General features: G+C 54.3%; 1 protein-coding gene across 1 annotated transcript in view; it reads left to right on the top strand.

Moving 5' to 3' along the window:
* Window positions 1-363: 363 nt before the first annotated feature.
* NEURL1B (neuralized E3 ubiquitin protein ligase 1B) overlaps window positions 364-16,079 on the top strand; it is a 37,037-nt gene continuing 21,321 nt past the window's right edge. The window contains exon 1 of the mRNA XM_024753403.1: window positions 364-517. Within this exon, the coding sequence (XP_024609171.1) occupies window positions 487-517 (31 nt within the window). The 5' untranslated portion in view covers window positions 364-486. The remainder of the gene's footprint in view (window positions 518-16,079) is intronic.

Below are 16,079 nucleotides of genomic sequence, written 5' to 3'. Positions count from 1 at the left end.
GGGCGAGGGCTTGGCCCCCTGTGGCCCAGCGCCTGGCACACAGTAGGCCTTCTTAAAGTGTTGCAATTAATGACAGAAAGGCCAGCAGGCTAACGAGCCTGGCACCCTGAGGGCACCCAGCTGCCCAACGCGCCTTCCTGCCCCGGGCGCGGGAGCCGCGAGGGCGGGAGGCTCGGCCGTTCCCCTCCCGCCTCCCGGTGCAAACTTTCAAAAGATGCTGCGGTCGCGGCCCCGCCCCTCTCCGCGTGGTTGGAGGCGGCGGGAGGCGGGGGCGGAGCCGGCAGGCCCCGGCCGGTGGCTCCGCCTCCTCCTCCCGCCGCTGCTTCCCTCACCGCACCCTCCCCAGCTGCAGCCCGCCGGCTCGCCAGTGCAGCCGCGATGCCCCGGAGCCCGAGCCCGACCCCGGCCCGGGTTCCCGGCCCACCGCGTATTTAGCCTCCGTGCGTCCCGAGCGCGCCACCGCCAACGCCGCGCCCCGACGCAGCTATGGGCAACACTGTGCACAGGACCCTGCCAGGTACGCCGGGGAGCCCCTCCCGGGAGGCGGGCGCTGAGGTTCTTCTCTCCTCGGGGGACCCTCTGGGTGACTTCCGGAGAGCCACCCCACCTACCCTTGGAGCCCTCGGCGGGCGCGGCGGGCTGGAATCTCTGGTGCTTCCCGACTCCCGGCTCAGCGCGCGCGGAGCCGGCTGAGCTTTGCGCTCTGGGAGGGCGGGTACCGCGTCCTGGTTACCTTGGGGACCCCGGTGCTCTTTCTCCCGGCTTTGGCCAGATGCACGAAGGGGCCGTTGGGACGATGCTGCGCGACCCCTTGGCTTTGTTCCAGCCCAAGGGCGCTGATGAAGGAGCCCGGGGCGCTCCAGGGGGGTGAATGGAACCAGGCTCCGCAGGGCTTCCGACGGCCAAAAGCCGCCCGTTGTGCCGAGACTGCAGCGGCTGAGAGTTAGGGGGGGCGGTGCTCACAGGGGTACCTCAGTTACCAGCCGCTCAGCGCCCCCGCGGTACATGCTCCCTTGGTTTGGCCACGTTCCCACGCGCACCCTGGCTGCGCCCCCCTCTGGTGTCTGCTCAGCTGGGAGCTCTCTAGCCCCTTGCAGTCGCCGCTGTCGAGCGCATCGCCCCCTAGTTAACACCGCCCCAGAATTTCCGGAGCCAGAGTAAGGGGATCCAGAGCTGGAAGGAGGTGGGGGTGTGAAGACAGAGGAGGCCTTGCTAGAAAATACCTGATAATTGTGGGAATAGATCAGCGTTGCTCAAAGGCTTGGAGGCTCAGTGTCTGGCACTTTGCCTACCCCAGCGCGATATGCAAAGAAGCTTCACGGTAAAGGTGTGTATTCCAATTTTATAATGAAGAAATTGAGTTTCATTGGAGGCGAAATGACACACCCAAGGCCATGTTGCTAGTGGGGAGGGGGTCTGGATTGGGACCTATGTCTCTCTGCCCACCCTCCTCCCTGCCAAGTCTTTAGAATAAATCTTTATTTTGCCTTAAGGCTGGGCATTTGTAGCAGCCTTTAGGCAGAAGGTGAGAGACACATATGTGAGGTTTTAGGAGGAGAGGGAGATATCACCTCCTCTGTGCTCTAACAGTCCCATATAGCTCTCTCCTTCATAATTATATATCAAAAAATAATTATTTCTTCCCCTGGAAGGGATTGAAATGGATGATGCTGAGCCCCACATTCCCAAGGCCCACTTATAGGAGAGGAGCCCCTCCTTCTACTCTATAAGCCCCTGGGCAGCTTTCAGGCCACTGCACACAGAATTTACCAAATCCTCTGAGAGGTGAAGTCACCAGCAGAGCGCCACCAGTTAATCAGTGGCAGAGGTGGGATTCGAATCCAGGTCCTCTTACCTGAGAGTGGCCACGCCTCCTATGGCCAAGGCTATTGACGGCATGGGGATGGGGATGGGATGGGGAGAACCCACCACCCAGTCTGGAGGTGTCCAGGGATATTGGCAAATAGAGCAGCAGATGTCCTCCCAGCCACAAAGACATGAGCCCCTTTGTGGGATTTCTTAATTAAGAAATGTTTATGCTGTTCTAGTAGAAAAGCCATTCTGCCACCTGTGGGTCAGCCTTGGGGTAGAGGAAGGGACAGAGGCACGCTAGGCGGGCTAAATATAGCTGGATATTTATGTAGTCTCCATCCCACTCGGCCCTCTCTCTGTGGACAGGGCCACCCCGCGCTGGGAGCCTGAGGTTAAGGTCGGTTACTCATGGCAGTAGCTAATCGTGGAAAATTCAAGCTCCACTGGTGCTGAAGCTTGCGTTGAGTTTGAGGAAGGAGGTAGAACTGGCATTCCTGTGCCACATCAGGCTGTAGGTGCCAAAAACCTGAAGAAGCATTTATTGTTTTCTGACCTGCCCGTAATTAGTTTCTCACACACATTGTGCTGTTTTTTGCACCTCTGTGCTCAGTACGTGATGCTCCCCACACCTGGAATATCCTTTCAGTGTCTAGTCCATCTTTCAAAACCCAGCTCAGTTGTCACCTCCTCCAGGAAGCTTTCCCTGACCACCCACACCTTTGCTCTGCCACCTAAATACCTTCTTGTCTCTGCTTGTTCATCAGACCACTTTGCATTGTCATCACCCGTCTCTACTACTCGCCTTGGGGCTGTCTGAGGACAGAGCCCACGTCTTGATCATCTTGTATCCCTGATTGCCCAGCTCAGAGCCTGGTGCCTGGCGGGAGCCCAAAAATTGGCGGTGGAGCTCACATGTTGCCTGCATCTTAGGCTGAAAGAACACTTGGCTCAGTGTTGCCCTGTAGAAATCCTTGTGCTTTCATTCTCAGGAAAAGGACACATGCGTGGGGTTCCTTCTACGGGACTTGAAATAGAGAGCTGGCATTTGCCGAGCACCTGGATTCCATGCCAGGCTTCCTGCATATGTGGCTTCATTTATATGCCAAGCATGCTTCTCCTTAAGGCTTCCGCACTTGCCGATCCCTCTGCCTGGAACATCCTTACCCCAGATCTCCACATGGTTTCCCCCTGCTTCTTTCAGGTCTCTGCTCCACGCGACTCCTGCCATTGCCCCTGCCCCCATCGTCTCCCACTCCCTCTCCCCTGCTTTGTGTTTTTTCTTAGCATGGCTCACCATGTGCCATGCTGTACATGTAGGTAGCTGTTTATCGTCTGTCTCCCCAGGGAGGATTTTGCCTGTTTTATTCACTGTGGTATATTCAGCATGTGGAGCAGTGGCTGGGACACAGGAGATGTTCAGTAAATATTTGCTGAACGAATGAATGTAGTTCTTGCAACAGCTCTGCCAGGTAGGGATTATCATCTCCATTTTACAGATAAGGAAACCAAGTCTCAGAGAGGTAAAATGACTCATCCCATTTCACATGGGTCATCCAGTTGGCAGAACCAGGATTGAATCCAGGTTTATTTAGTTCCAAAGTCCTGCAGTCTTCCCCTGACATCCATGGTTCAGATACCATTTATTGGGTGCCCCAGAGTACACCTGGCATGCTATTGTATACAGTAAGGAAATGTCCCCAGAAAAGAATGTCTTTTATGATCGGTTGAGGGAAAGCCCCTTGGTGGCCCTCACAAAGGGCACCAGCAATTCAGATCAGTGGCCTATAAACAAGTGTGCAGGGTTCAGCATGGGAATTTGCATTTGCTATGCTCTTACTGTGTGCATTACCCATTCCTTTTCTAGTTGCAGTTCAGACCTGCAAAATAAGGTGCCATTCTCCTCCATTTTACAGATGAGGAGACTGAGGCACAGAGAGGTTGAGACACCTGCCCCAACTCACACAGTAAGGCAGTGGTAAAGCTGGGCTTAGCAGACCCAGGTCTGTCTTGTTTGTAATATACTACATGGTCCTTTTTTCTGCACTCCTTTAGCCTTAATCTGGGTTTTGCAAAGCAAAGAAAGAAAAGTGTAAACGTGCGTGGGGTGGGGGGGGAGAGGAGGGCACAATTCCAGCGGGGAGGGGGATGGGAGGAGGAACTCTCCCCCTTCTCCCACCAGCACGTTTCAGTCCCTTCCCTCCACACGCCTCTGGGGCTCACCCGTAGTTCTGGTTGGAGAAGAGGCTGAATTCAAACTGTCAGTTGGGTTTAATCATTAAGTCAGTCCATGCTTGACCCAGTCAACGGCCCTTTCTAGTGTTAGTTCAGTGAGTGGTATCCTGGAGCTCTGGAGTGAGGGAAGCGTGTTGACCCTGCTCTGTGCCAAGCCCTGAGTCAAGGGCTTTACCCACATTACCTATTTCAGATCCTCATAACAACGCTTTAGAGGGGCTATATTTATCCCCATCTTACAGGGAGGCAGATGGAGGCTTGGAGAGGTAAAGGATAAAGGCTCACCGGTATAAGGGGGAGAACCAATCTTCCTAACCTAGATGGTCAGTCTGCAAATGCTACGTCCAGACCGGAAGCATCTGCTCCTTCTGAGCCACTCAGGTGCCTTCCCTGTAGAGCCTCTTTCTTTATTTGACCTGAATGCAGAACCATGTGGCTACTGGGCCTACATGGGTCAGATCTGCTGCCCTCTGGCAGTGGGCGGTAATGCTCCGAGGGCCCGGCAGCCACTCTTTTCCCTGGATCTGGACTGTCTCAGCTCTAGGGAGGACAGCAGCCTTTGTCACTCTCACAGCCATCACGGTGGCTGCACGGATGACCCAACCAGTGACATTCCCCTCTCTCTGCACGGCTCTTCCTCCTTTACCCAGTCACAATGTAAAGTTAGGTTGGGCTTGCCCGTCTGATCTGGCCCCATCTGCCGCTCTCCCACTGGGTCATGAAGAATCACTTTTATAGCCTCCCAGTTGAGCCAGAGGCCTGAGCCTGAGCCTCTCAAAGTGATAGTGGTTCGTCCAACAGCCCTGAAACCTACCAGGCTGTCAACACATGGTCAGGGGCCCTGGCTAGTCAAGGTTCCTTGGTGAGGGCCTGCGAGGATGCTGGGGGCTGGCATGGGCGTTGGGGGAAAGGATGGAGCAGTCTTATCCATCAGTGGAAGTGAGGAAGAGGAATGGGTCTGTCCAATGTATAGGAAACACGGAGAAGTTGCCTGTGGAGAATCTGGAGCCAGAAGGAACTGGGGCCTCCCTCTGTTTTTACCCTCTTATCCCACCTCTTCTCCCTTCCCTCTCTCTCTCCCCAGGCAGGAAAGGGGGGTAGGGAAGGCTTCCTGGGGGAGGCGACATCTGAAGGAAAGTCCAACTGAATGTCTGCCTCCCCCATTCGAATGTCATCTTTTTCTGCCTGCTTTTAGGGTCTTCTGTAGCTCAGTTGCACCAAAGCCATCCCGATCTCCGCTTAAGTGCCGTGCGCCCAGGCTGGGTGACCCTGGGGCGTGCCCTGCTCTGCATTTTCCTGACTGTGCACCTTCGTTCACTTATCTGACATCTGTTGGGCATGTGTCGTGTGCCAGCCCTGGGGTTCCGCCCTGAATGGGATGGACAGCCACAGGCGGGCCCCGTGGAGCTGGCCACTGGTGGGAGAGGGATAGCATGCTCTAGTAGAGCAGGTCACGTGACTGGTTATATCACTGCAGAGCATAAGGTGCTGCTACCCTGTGCCCCAAAGAAGGAGGGGCCGATGCCCAACACCCCGAACAAGGCCTGGCCTTGTTGTCTGTCTACTGTGGGTCGTGCACGACCCCCTTTCAAAAAAAATCCTAATGACATAGAATAGGATAAAAAATAAAATATCGAGTGCTTTCACGTAGGAAGAGTATTTTTGCCTCAGAAACTTTGCCTTCAGTTGTGCACGTGTGCATGCACCTGTGCGTGTTGCGTGTCGCAATGTCAAATGCATTTCTCTCCATGGGTCACAGTGGTTAAGGGCTATGGTGAGCCCACTCACTGGTCTACAGCAGCAGGAGGTCTGGTGTCCGGGTCTAGACATGCATCTTGGAGTCAGGCTACCTGGGTTCAAATCTCAGCGCGGCCATTTCCCAGTGGAGTGATGTTGGGCAAGGACTCCCCTCTCTGTGCCTCGGTTTCCTCCCTGCAAGTGGGGAGGATTCGTAGCTCCCTGCAGTTGGTGGGCGTGAACATTAAACGGAACAGAGCGGGCGGAGGCTTTAGCACAGTGTCCAGGGCAGTCATTGTCATGGTTATTGTTGCCACCATGGACAGGAGAGGCCTCAGGCCTGCCCCTGGGGTCCCTAGACGGGGCTGGCTGACAAGTGCCCTTCGCTTCCTGCCTTGAAAGCTCTGCCCCAGGTGACCACGAGCCCCGAGCTGAGGGGCTGGATTGGGAGTCATCCCTTTCATAGCACTGACAGCAGTTCCCAAGGGTTCCTTGAGCCCTGTCCAAGACACCTCATTTCTGAGGAGAAGAATCTGCCTGGCAGGTTGCATTTTGCAGTTGGTATCGGCTCACCAAACTTCCAGGTCTAGTGGGAGAGACTAACAAGGACAGGGCAGTTTGGTAAGTGGGGGAGGGGAAGCCCAGGGGGCTGTGAGAGCCTAGAGGAGGATGCAGGGAAGGCTTCCTGGAGGAGGTGCTATCCAGCTGAGACCGGAAAGCAGAGAAGTTAGCCACAAGGGAATGGGAAAGGCTGTTCAAGGCAGAGGGTTAGATGTGCAAAGGCCTGAGGGGAGGGAGAACGGGGCATGTGAAGGGGGAGCTGCAGAGTTCGGGGGTCCCAGGGCAAGTGGGGGTGGCAATATGAGGTCAAAGCGGTGGGTAGAGGTCAGGTCAGAGGAAGAGTGGTTTCTTGCAGGCCGGCCTGCAGTCAGAAGACTTAGCTTTCTCAGATGCCACACTCCCTGCCAGGATGATGTGCTGTGTTTGCTGGGCTGGACTGCAAAGGCTGCTCAGAACAGGCTGTTTAATCTTCCCCATGGACAAGAAGAGTCAGCTCTGTCCTCTTTTGGACCAAAGGGCTTTCTGTACTTGGTGGTGCTCTATAAGGGCTTAAAATAGAAGCCCAGAAGCCAGGTGTGTGGTGAGAGCTTAAAGCAGAGAGGGAAGAGGAAGGGGCCCAGCGTGCGGTAGGTTGTGAGCGCCCACCTGGGGGGTGTAGCTGAGTGGTCAGAGCTGCAGCACGCCCGCCCCATGCCAGGCCCTTTTTCTGTTTCATCCCCTTTAAACCATCAGGACGAGCCTTCCAGAAGTAGTCTCCCACTTCACAGATGAGGAAACTGAGCTCAGAAGGGTCACGAGACCTGCCTTGGGTCAGGCAGCTAGGAAGTGGCAGAACGGAATTTGATCCTAAGCCTGCCTGACCCCCAAAGCCCCTTCCCCCATCACTATGGTGCGCTGCCCCCCGGGGGCTTCTTGGGGCTGCTGCCCCTTGGCCTCATCCTGAGCTCCTGAGTCCCCCCTCCCCACAAGCTGTCCTTCCTGCAGGCACACCTTCTTACCTTCTTTGTCCTGGGAAGGTGAACCACCTCTGTCCCCAGCAGCCAGAATGATGCTGCCTACAGAAAAGGTCCATCCACTAACCCCGCTCATCTCACCCCAGGCCTGGAGACTCTAACTAAAAAGGTGGAGGTGGCCTCTGGGAATCCTGCCCTGGAGGAGAAGGGGTGAACTGGAGCTCTGCACCCCTTCCTCCTGCCTGACTAGGGCTCAGGCTCCTGATGTGTCTGCCTGGTAAAAGCTGGCCCGTGCTCGGCCATCCCCACCCGCCACTGGCAGGTGTCACCATGCACCCACATCCTTTCCCCTGAGCCCGGCTGCTACCCAGAGCTCCAGGCAGCCCCTACCAGTCGGTCAGCAAGGGCCTGGGGCCAGGGTGAGCGCCCTTTGTCACCCTGCACCCAGGCTTCCCTGCAGGCCAGGAGCATCCTGTCCCCCTGGTGTGCTGTCATTGTTAACAGAGTTGGTAATGGCATAGGCTGGGGGCCTCCATCCCCGGGTCTGAGTCTTAGCTCTGCCCCTTATTATCCAGACGAACGACTTGACCTCTCTAAGCTCTGATTCCCTTTTTTGCAGAAAGGAGATGGTGATGTTACGTCTCAGGCCTGCAAAGCCTCTGACAGATAGTGAGTGCTCACAGGGGGCACCTGTTATGATTATGTATTCACTAGACAAACAAGCCCCTGCTCCCTGCTGGGCCTGGTGCTCCCAAGGGAGACAGACACAAAAGAATAATAATAACCACTAGCTTGTATCACTCAGCCAGGCTGTGCCAGACACTGTTCTCAGCAGGTACCTGCATTTAGCCCTCAGGACAAGCCCTGTGAGAGAGCTACTATTTTTAGTCCCATATAACTATTGAGAGAACAGAGAGGGAAAGTAGCTTGCCTAAGGGCACACAGCTTGGGTAGTCCAACATGATTCCCGCTAGAAGGAAGCAATGTTGATGTGGGATGGATGACTGCCAGGTCGAGACAGGGGGTCAGGTGGGGGGCATTTCACATTTGCCCTGGAAGCCTTCATAGTACTGAGCAGAAACTTGTGAGCATTTAGATTTGTCTGGCAGATTTTTTTTCAGCTGTTCACCTACTTCTGAGGTTGTTTATCTCACATCCCACCTTTAGGCATGGCAGGGTAGGGCCACTCTCCCGGTGGCTTATGGGGACTCCAGCTGATATTCCCAAAGTCTGATGTGTAGATCTCCAACCCCCTTTCAAGGCAGGCCAGGGGACGACTGATGTCCTGAGAGTTTTCTGGAGAGCAAAGCAAGGGCCACGTCAGCCCCAGAGGGGCAAAGGATCCCCAGCAACATAGCCTGGTGAACCTTTGGAACCTGAGAGCTGCCTGCAGATCCATGAGACAGGGGAGCAGACTTGATAGGGAAGGGTACTGTGGACCAAACACAGACATGACCAGACGTGTGTGGACATCACATGAGATTTCAGTTCAGTCAAAGGAAGAACTTTCTAACTGTGGAAGCTATCTGGAAGTGGAATGAGGGCAGTCGGGGAGAAAGTACCCTTTGCCAGAGTGGCATGGGTGTTTAGCCCAATTGGGACCTGACATGGACATTGTAGAGGCAACTAGAGCATCGGATGGATCCGGGGTGAATTTTCCATTAAGGTGCCTTTTGATCCCGGGGTCTTAATAAGAAGTGCTAGCCAGTGCTCATCTACTGAACGCGTGGAGGGCCCTTCATAATCTCTCACTTTTCTAATCCCCCTGCCAGTTCTGCATGCTGGGAGGCTTTAGGCCCATTTTACAGATCAGGAAACTGAGGCACAGAAAGATGAAGCCACCTGCCCCCTTCTGGGTCTGTTCCCTCCCCTGTGACCTCCCAGCCTCAGCAATTTTCCACACTTAGCAGCAGGTACTTCTGAGCAGCAGCCATTCTTGGATATCAGTGCCAGCTCGCTCTCCTCCCTTCCCCTTCATTCTCCTTATTACCAGGACTCAGAGCAGCTCAGAGCTGGCCTCTTGTATCACCTCTGGGCAGAGGGGAGAGAGTTCTTTAATGAGTAAACCGTCTGGGGATACGGGTGGGGTGGTGGTGTCTGGGGCAGTACTGGCAGTCGGCACAAGGCCCACAGATATTAACAAGTGTGTCCTATTTGCATCCTCAACATTACACATTGTTTACATCATAATTATAGCCCTCAGGCACGTGTTTTCTTTCCTTTTCCCCAAGGAGATGCCCACCCATCTCATAAATTCCGAGAATGCTCAGAATCACCATGTCCCACCTCCCATTTGGCAGATCAGGACTCTGAGGACAAGAGCCTTGCAAAGGGTCACACAGGGATGACAGGTGGGGGTCTTTGGCTGGAATCCCAGGAGAGGTGGTGGAAAGAGCACTGGTTTTGGAGGTAGCCTCATGTTCAAACCTCAGTTCTCCTCTATGTAAGCTAAGTGACCCTGGGCAAGTCACTTCCCCTCTCTGAACCTTCATTTCCCATCTTTAGGATGGGGAGAATGATGGTGACCCCCCTCATGGGATTGTGATGAGGAATAAATAGGAGACTCCATGAGAAGTCTGAGCCAGCATAAGATGGGGACTCTGTAAATGGGCATGTCTCACCCTCTTTGCCAGAGGTGACTTTGGATTCCTTGAAGGCAAGGAATCTGTGCTCTTGAAATTGATGAAAAGGAGAGGAGCTATAGGACCAAATAGTCCTGCTGGGTCTCACCTCTCAAATCCCTGCAATAGATTCCTAAAGTACTCGCTGGCTGGCTAGGGAAGCAATTCCACATAATGGTTAAGTGTGTGCATGGCTTTGGATTCAGGTCTGAGAGAAATCCTGACCCAGCTGTTTGCCTGCACCATGACGTTGGGCCATCCCCTCCTCATCTGGGCCTAACGTCCTCATCTGGGAAATGGGTTCATAAGGATGTAGAGAGGCCCCAGTGAGCCAACAACTCTCAGATCATCAGAGCTTAGGATGTATGACATGGAGATTCTTATCAGGACTCCTGAGTTTGCATTTCCGACATTCATCCTTTACTTCTTGGGTCAGGGGCAGAAGCCCATGCAGACTTCCTGCAGGCATCCTCAATCTATACTCAGTGGCTCTTGGGAGCCCTCAGACATTTGGAGAAAGGCCAGTCTGACAGATGAGGGGGAGAGGGAAAAGAAAGCTGGATCTTTGGAGAAGGAAGGAGAGTGGGAGGGGCACCCTTGAGTCACTTCTCTGTGGGCCTCAAAGCCAAACATGGCAGGGAAGGAATCTACTTTAGTTGAGGACCTACTGTGTGCCAGGCTCTGTTCCTTCCCTGTAGGGATAACTTCTACACTTAGCCCAAAGCACCCATAGCATCTTCTTCCTAGCCTTGGGAGCCAGGCTGGTATGGTTCTAATGCTAACTCCGCCACTTCCTGGCTGTGTGGCCTTGGGCAGCTCTCCCAGCCTCTCTGATCCTCCCTTCCTCACCAGCAGTGGGTCTGGTAGCAGTCACCTCCTTCAGCACTGTCAGGAGGATCACAGGAAGTCCGGTGGGTGGAGGGCCTGCCCCAGGCTCCGGATGGCCCCCTGGGAGGTCTGCCTCTCTGATCATGCCCCACCTCCAATGCCCTTTTAAACCTTGGGGACATTAGGCTCTGGGGTTCCATCCCCCTGCTATGATCTGCCACTGCTTTCCTTTCTTTAGATGCTGCTTGTTGTTCCTCCCAAGTTCTGCCAACCTGCAGCCTTTGAGTCGCTCAAAACAGGCTGACTGATGACATCCACCACCACACCTGCCCCTCTCTGAGACCAAGCCAGGGCCTTACTCCACCTCTGTCCCAGAAGGTGGCTTATGCCTCTTGTACATAGCCTACTTTTTTCTTGTAGGTCAGGGGGTAAGCGAGAGACCTTGGGAGGAATGAGGCATAAAACAGGAAGGATGCAACCTTCAGGGTCAGACGGGACCAGATTCAAAAACAGGCACTAGCCTCACAGGCTGGGTGGTCTCTGGCCAGGACGTCCGCCTCTCTGGGCCTCAGTTTCTTCACTTGGAAGCCACCTGGCAGGGTGAGGCCATGAGTGAATGGGCCGTGTGGTGAGCCCCCGGCACACACTGGGAGTGCCACAGAGGTGGGCTCCTACCCCTCGGGGCCAGCAAACACCACCCAGCCGTGGGGTTTGTGAAGAGCATTTCCTCAGCTCCAGAGGTGAGAACAGTTGGTGTTCTAGGAGAGTTTCCAGCTTCTCTTGAGCCTGAAAAGCAGGGCCAGTGGACCTATTGTTTCAAAATTGGGACAGGGGCCCTGAAGGTGCCCATCTAGGGCTGAGGAGAGTGAACAGCCAGGCTTCTGGGCACCACCCAGGCTGGGGGAGTGGCTGCTATCAGGGCAAAGAGAAGGAGGGAGCTGGCCCATCAGCTGGCTTAGCAGGCAGCTGCCAGAAGCTACCTGGAGGAGAAGCAGATGCCAAGGGTCAGGACCGTGCCAGCGGTTAGAAGCTGCGTTTGAAACCTGGACTGGTTTTCCCGCTCCAGCTGTGCCAGATCGTTTTGATAGGCAGGGAAGAAAGGAACGGGCAGTTTTTATGGGAAGGCCCAGGACTTGAATCTCATTTTTCAGAGAGACGGATCCTCAGAGGCTCTTTCCCTTCTCCAAACCCTTCAGTGGCCCCCAGAGCCTTCTTGAGGACCTTAGCCTCCTCTGCTAGACCTTTAAGACCCTTTGTGTTGTAGCTCCTGACTCCCTCTCCACCCTCCCCTTTCCCTCCTACGCTCTATTCCCTGCAGTTCCCCAAGGGCGCTCAGCTTGTTCTCACCTCCAGGCCTTTGCCTGTGCTGTTCCCTCTGCCTGAAACACGGTTCCCCATCCTTTATCATGCCCCACCCCCAGCCATTTCTTTCTCAGACTGCAGAGTGGCCCCTCTGAGAAGCATCCCCATGGCCCCAGCCCTCCGTGCTGACCACCCTGTGCAGTCATGGTGTCTTGTGTCCATGCCCCCTGCTGGTCTCCCAGCTCTGGGGTCAGGGACTGTGTGTGACTCGTCAGTGCATGCGTCCCTGCAGCCAGTGCGGCCCTGGCGTGGAGCAGATGCTCCTTAAATGTCAGATGCAGGAGGAAGTGATGTACTTGAAAAAGAATGAGGGCACGTTCCCCCCCACCCTCTGCAGCAGTGGGGTCCTAACCCTGGGAGCCGGCGCTTCTGAAGTTGGAGCTTCCTGGGTCCCTTTATCAAGAAGAGACCTCGACCGAGGGGCCCAGCAGAGGGTCGGAGCCGGCTTGGGAATCCCAACTCTGCTGAACACGCTTGGAAGGGCCGTTGGGATGACCTCACTCCCTGGGAACTCAGTGCATCTGAGCCCACTTGAGCCAAGAGGGCTGCCACTTAGACCTGGAAGGAGAGGGCTTTTCTCCCAACGAGCAGTGTCGCGTGACCTCCGGCCTCCCCCCTGGGCCTCCTTGCAGCTGCTGACAGGAGTGTTATGCCTTTCCGGCTCTACTGTGCTGACCAGGTTCTGTTTGCAGAGAATAGGAGCGGGGAGGAGCCTGGTGGCAGTTTCCAAGTGTGGGCTGGCCCCTTTCCACCCTGGGTGCTGGCTGACCAGGCCTCTGAAACAGAGAACAAAGTCCTGTTAGGCTGGAGTCTGTCTGCTGGATGCATGTCACTGCCCTTTTTGGCAGAGGTGAAGGAGGCTTGGTTATTTTTTTCTAATCCACTTTCAAACCCACCAATAGAAAAGTTACTTTCTGTTGCCAAAGGAGACTGATATCCCCGCCCTGCTTTGGGTGACGGGAAGCCTTGCCAAATGCCAGCCTTGCCTTTTCCTCTCTAAAGCCCGCGTTTGCACACACACGTGCACCCTGTTGCTTCCTACCTCTGTCACTTGAAACAGAGACTTGTTACTGGAGGTCCACAGTCTGAGGTGGGATGTTGTGCGGGTTCAGAAAGCCCCTGAAGTTGTACATCGGACTGTGTGAGTGGAGTGTGGGTGTGTTTCGGTGGGAGAGGGGCCGGTACAGCTGTCATTGTGCTCAGCAAGGCACACGACCCCCGCCCCCAAAGGCCACAGGCGGCCGCCTTGGAGAGGGGACAGGGATGGGAGGAAGGGCCCGAGCCTGGCCCTCTCCTGCCACTGCCCAGCTTTGCTGCCTTGGTTTCCTCCTCTGGAAAATGAAGGTGGTAAAACCTACCCTGCAGGGTTGTAAGAATGTAAACTCAATACACAAAGGCCTGTGCCGGCACATAACGAAGGCTCAGTAAAAGGCTAGTTAAATCCTCTAGTGAGAGGGAGGGGGTAGAATAGACTGTCCTCGCAGTTGGCAATTCCCTTTCCCGGTGGAGCGGAATCTGATGAAAATTTCAGCCAGAATGCCATCTGCTGAATGCCAGCAAGCTGGAGGCCGTCATCTCGGCAGCCAGAGAAGCTGGAGCTGTTGCTTCCTGCCATCCTCCTGGCAGTAAATGCCATTTCCTTGGGCTCTTTTTAGATCAAAGGAAAGGCTGGGTTGGGGCGATGAGCGGGCATCGTTCAGGGGTGGCACAGTGCACATTTGGGACGCTGCTGGGATGGCTTAAAAATAGGCCTCTGTCCTTGGACACCCAGGGAAAATGACCCTGGGGTTTTCAAAAGGCCTTTCCTGGCCAAGGTTACCAACCCTCCATGGGAGAAACATTGCAGGATATAATCCCCTGACCCTACAAGTAGCCATCTTCGACCCAGGAGTAAACCTTTTCTCGGCAAAGACATTAAATAAGGTAACTAAAGGGGGTGGGGGGTGGGGGGAAACCCAGTGTTAAGTGAACACCTACTACGTGCCACACACCGAGTCTGACCAGCTGGCCTCATTCGTCCTCAGAGGAATCGTGCAGGGTGGAGATGACTCTTACCAGTTTTCTAGGTCTGGTTAGGGGGCGGGGCAGAGAAGTTAAGCATGTACCTCAAGATCACACAGCTACGAAACAACAAAACCAGAATTTAAACCCCCATCTGCCTGACTCCAAGCCTGTGCTCTTTTTAACCGCCTCTCACATTGAGATTTAGAAAATAAAAGTGTGGGAGAGATGGAGTGAGGGGCTTACCCAGGGGTTGGACCTGATGTTCCCTGCAGGGGAGGGAAGGAACGTTGAGTGCACATCCATCGTGTGCTGGGACTCCTGCTGGGAGCTTTCTGTGCTCTCATCGCTCCTCCCAGCAGCCTGAGATGAGGCTCTGCATTCACACACTATTCACAGATGGTGACTTGTCCAAAGGCCCCTCAGACAAATTAGCAGCAAAGCATGGGTTCGAACCCAGAGCCCGTGAGGGCCGTTCTAAAGCACTGATGTGAGTAAATCACAGAGCAGCAGCCCGCAGAGCAGTTCTGATGTCCCCCCGCTTTCCCGAAGTACTAGCCCAAGGCTGGCAGTGGCAACATTTGTTTAGCCAGAACAGAGCTCCCTCCTCCCTGAATACTGACAGCCACTCATCACCCACCCCCCAAAATCTATACTCGTACGTTTTCGAGTGGGGCATTGCTTCCTTGCCTAAACGCTGGAAAGACCCTTCCCTCTGGTCTTGGAGGGGCTGCAGCAGCCTTTGGTTAACCATGAGGGGTGGGCCAGGACTGTCCCCTCCTTCCTACACACAGGAAGAGACTACAGAGTCTCCCCTCGGTTCCCACCGCATAGAAACTCCTTCCCCCTGCCTTGTTCTTAAGAGTCTCTAGACCGAGTTCCTGGCCAGAGAGAGGGAGGCACACCCGCACGAGGCCAGTGGAGACTCTGCCTTGCATGGGAGGAAAGGGTCTGGTCCCTGGTGTGGGCTGGGGGCCCCTCCCTGGCAGAAGGTGACACCTTCTCACCAGTGACAGGGTGTCCATTTAAATCTGGTCCTGGCACCAGCAGCCAGGAACCTCTGTGCCCATGGACTCAGCCATTTGGGGGAACAGCTGAAGTCATCTCCAGGAGGGGAACAGCAGAGGACATTTTGGCTCTCAGTGGAATATTCTGCAGTGGTGAAACAGAACAGTGAATGCTTGGGAGCCATGTGGGAAAAGATGCTTTTTATATAATGTTGAGTTAGGAAAGAAAAGGCAGGAGGCAAAATTAAATGTGTGCTCTGGTTGCAAGGAAGTTAGAAAAGGTACTCAGTACTACTTAGTGCTCAGTACTTCTGTGCTACTTATGGAGGAAAGACAGGACAGGAGGAAAGAGCGCTGGTTTGGGGTCAGACAGAGCTGGGTTCATATCTCCTTGTAGCCGCAGGAAGTTTTTTTTCCTGGAAAATAAAGACAGTAATCCTGTGGGCGAGGATTTGTATTGAGAATTAACTGCAACCTTGTATCAGAAACATCCGGCCCAAGACATGGCGCCTAGTGAGGGCACAGCCAGTGGTTCTTCCGTGGATAAGGGCCAGGCAGGATAAAGGCCAACATGAAAAATGCAATGTGAGTTAAGGTGTGAATGTGGGGAGAAGAGGCGAAATTTTCTCCTTCTTCCCAAACTTTCTCTAATATGGCTGTAGTGTTTATTGCTGTAATTTAAATGACAAAGTTCAGGTTTTCCATTGACGTCCCTGAACTAGCATGTTCTCCGAGGCCCGTGGGGTCCATGGCCACAGTTTTCTGTTTCGTGTAGAAGCTGCTTTCCCTGAGCTGAGCTAAAAGCAGACGCTGGTGTACAATTTGCAGATTGCTTTTTGTTCTTTCATTTTGAGCACTTTCAATTTGTGTAAATAACACATCCTCTTAGAGACTTTTTCACTCTGGTTTTCTTTATCTCACATCAGGACTCCGGCCTCAGAGGAGGGAAAAGTAGTGTTTATCCC

This window comes from Neophocaena asiaeorientalis, unplaced genomic scaffold (assembly GCF_003031525.2).
Source record: "Neophocaena asiaeorientalis asiaeorientalis breed wild unplaced genomic scaffold, Neophocaena_asiaeorientalis_V1.1 scaffold268, whole genome shotgun sequence".
NCBI classification, from domain to species: Eukaryota; Metazoa; Chordata; class Mammalia; order Artiodactyla; family Phocoenidae; genus Neophocaena; species Neophocaena asiaeorientalis.
Note: the sequence above shows the minus strand (reverse complement) of the source record. Positions and strands in the feature narration are given on the sequence as shown.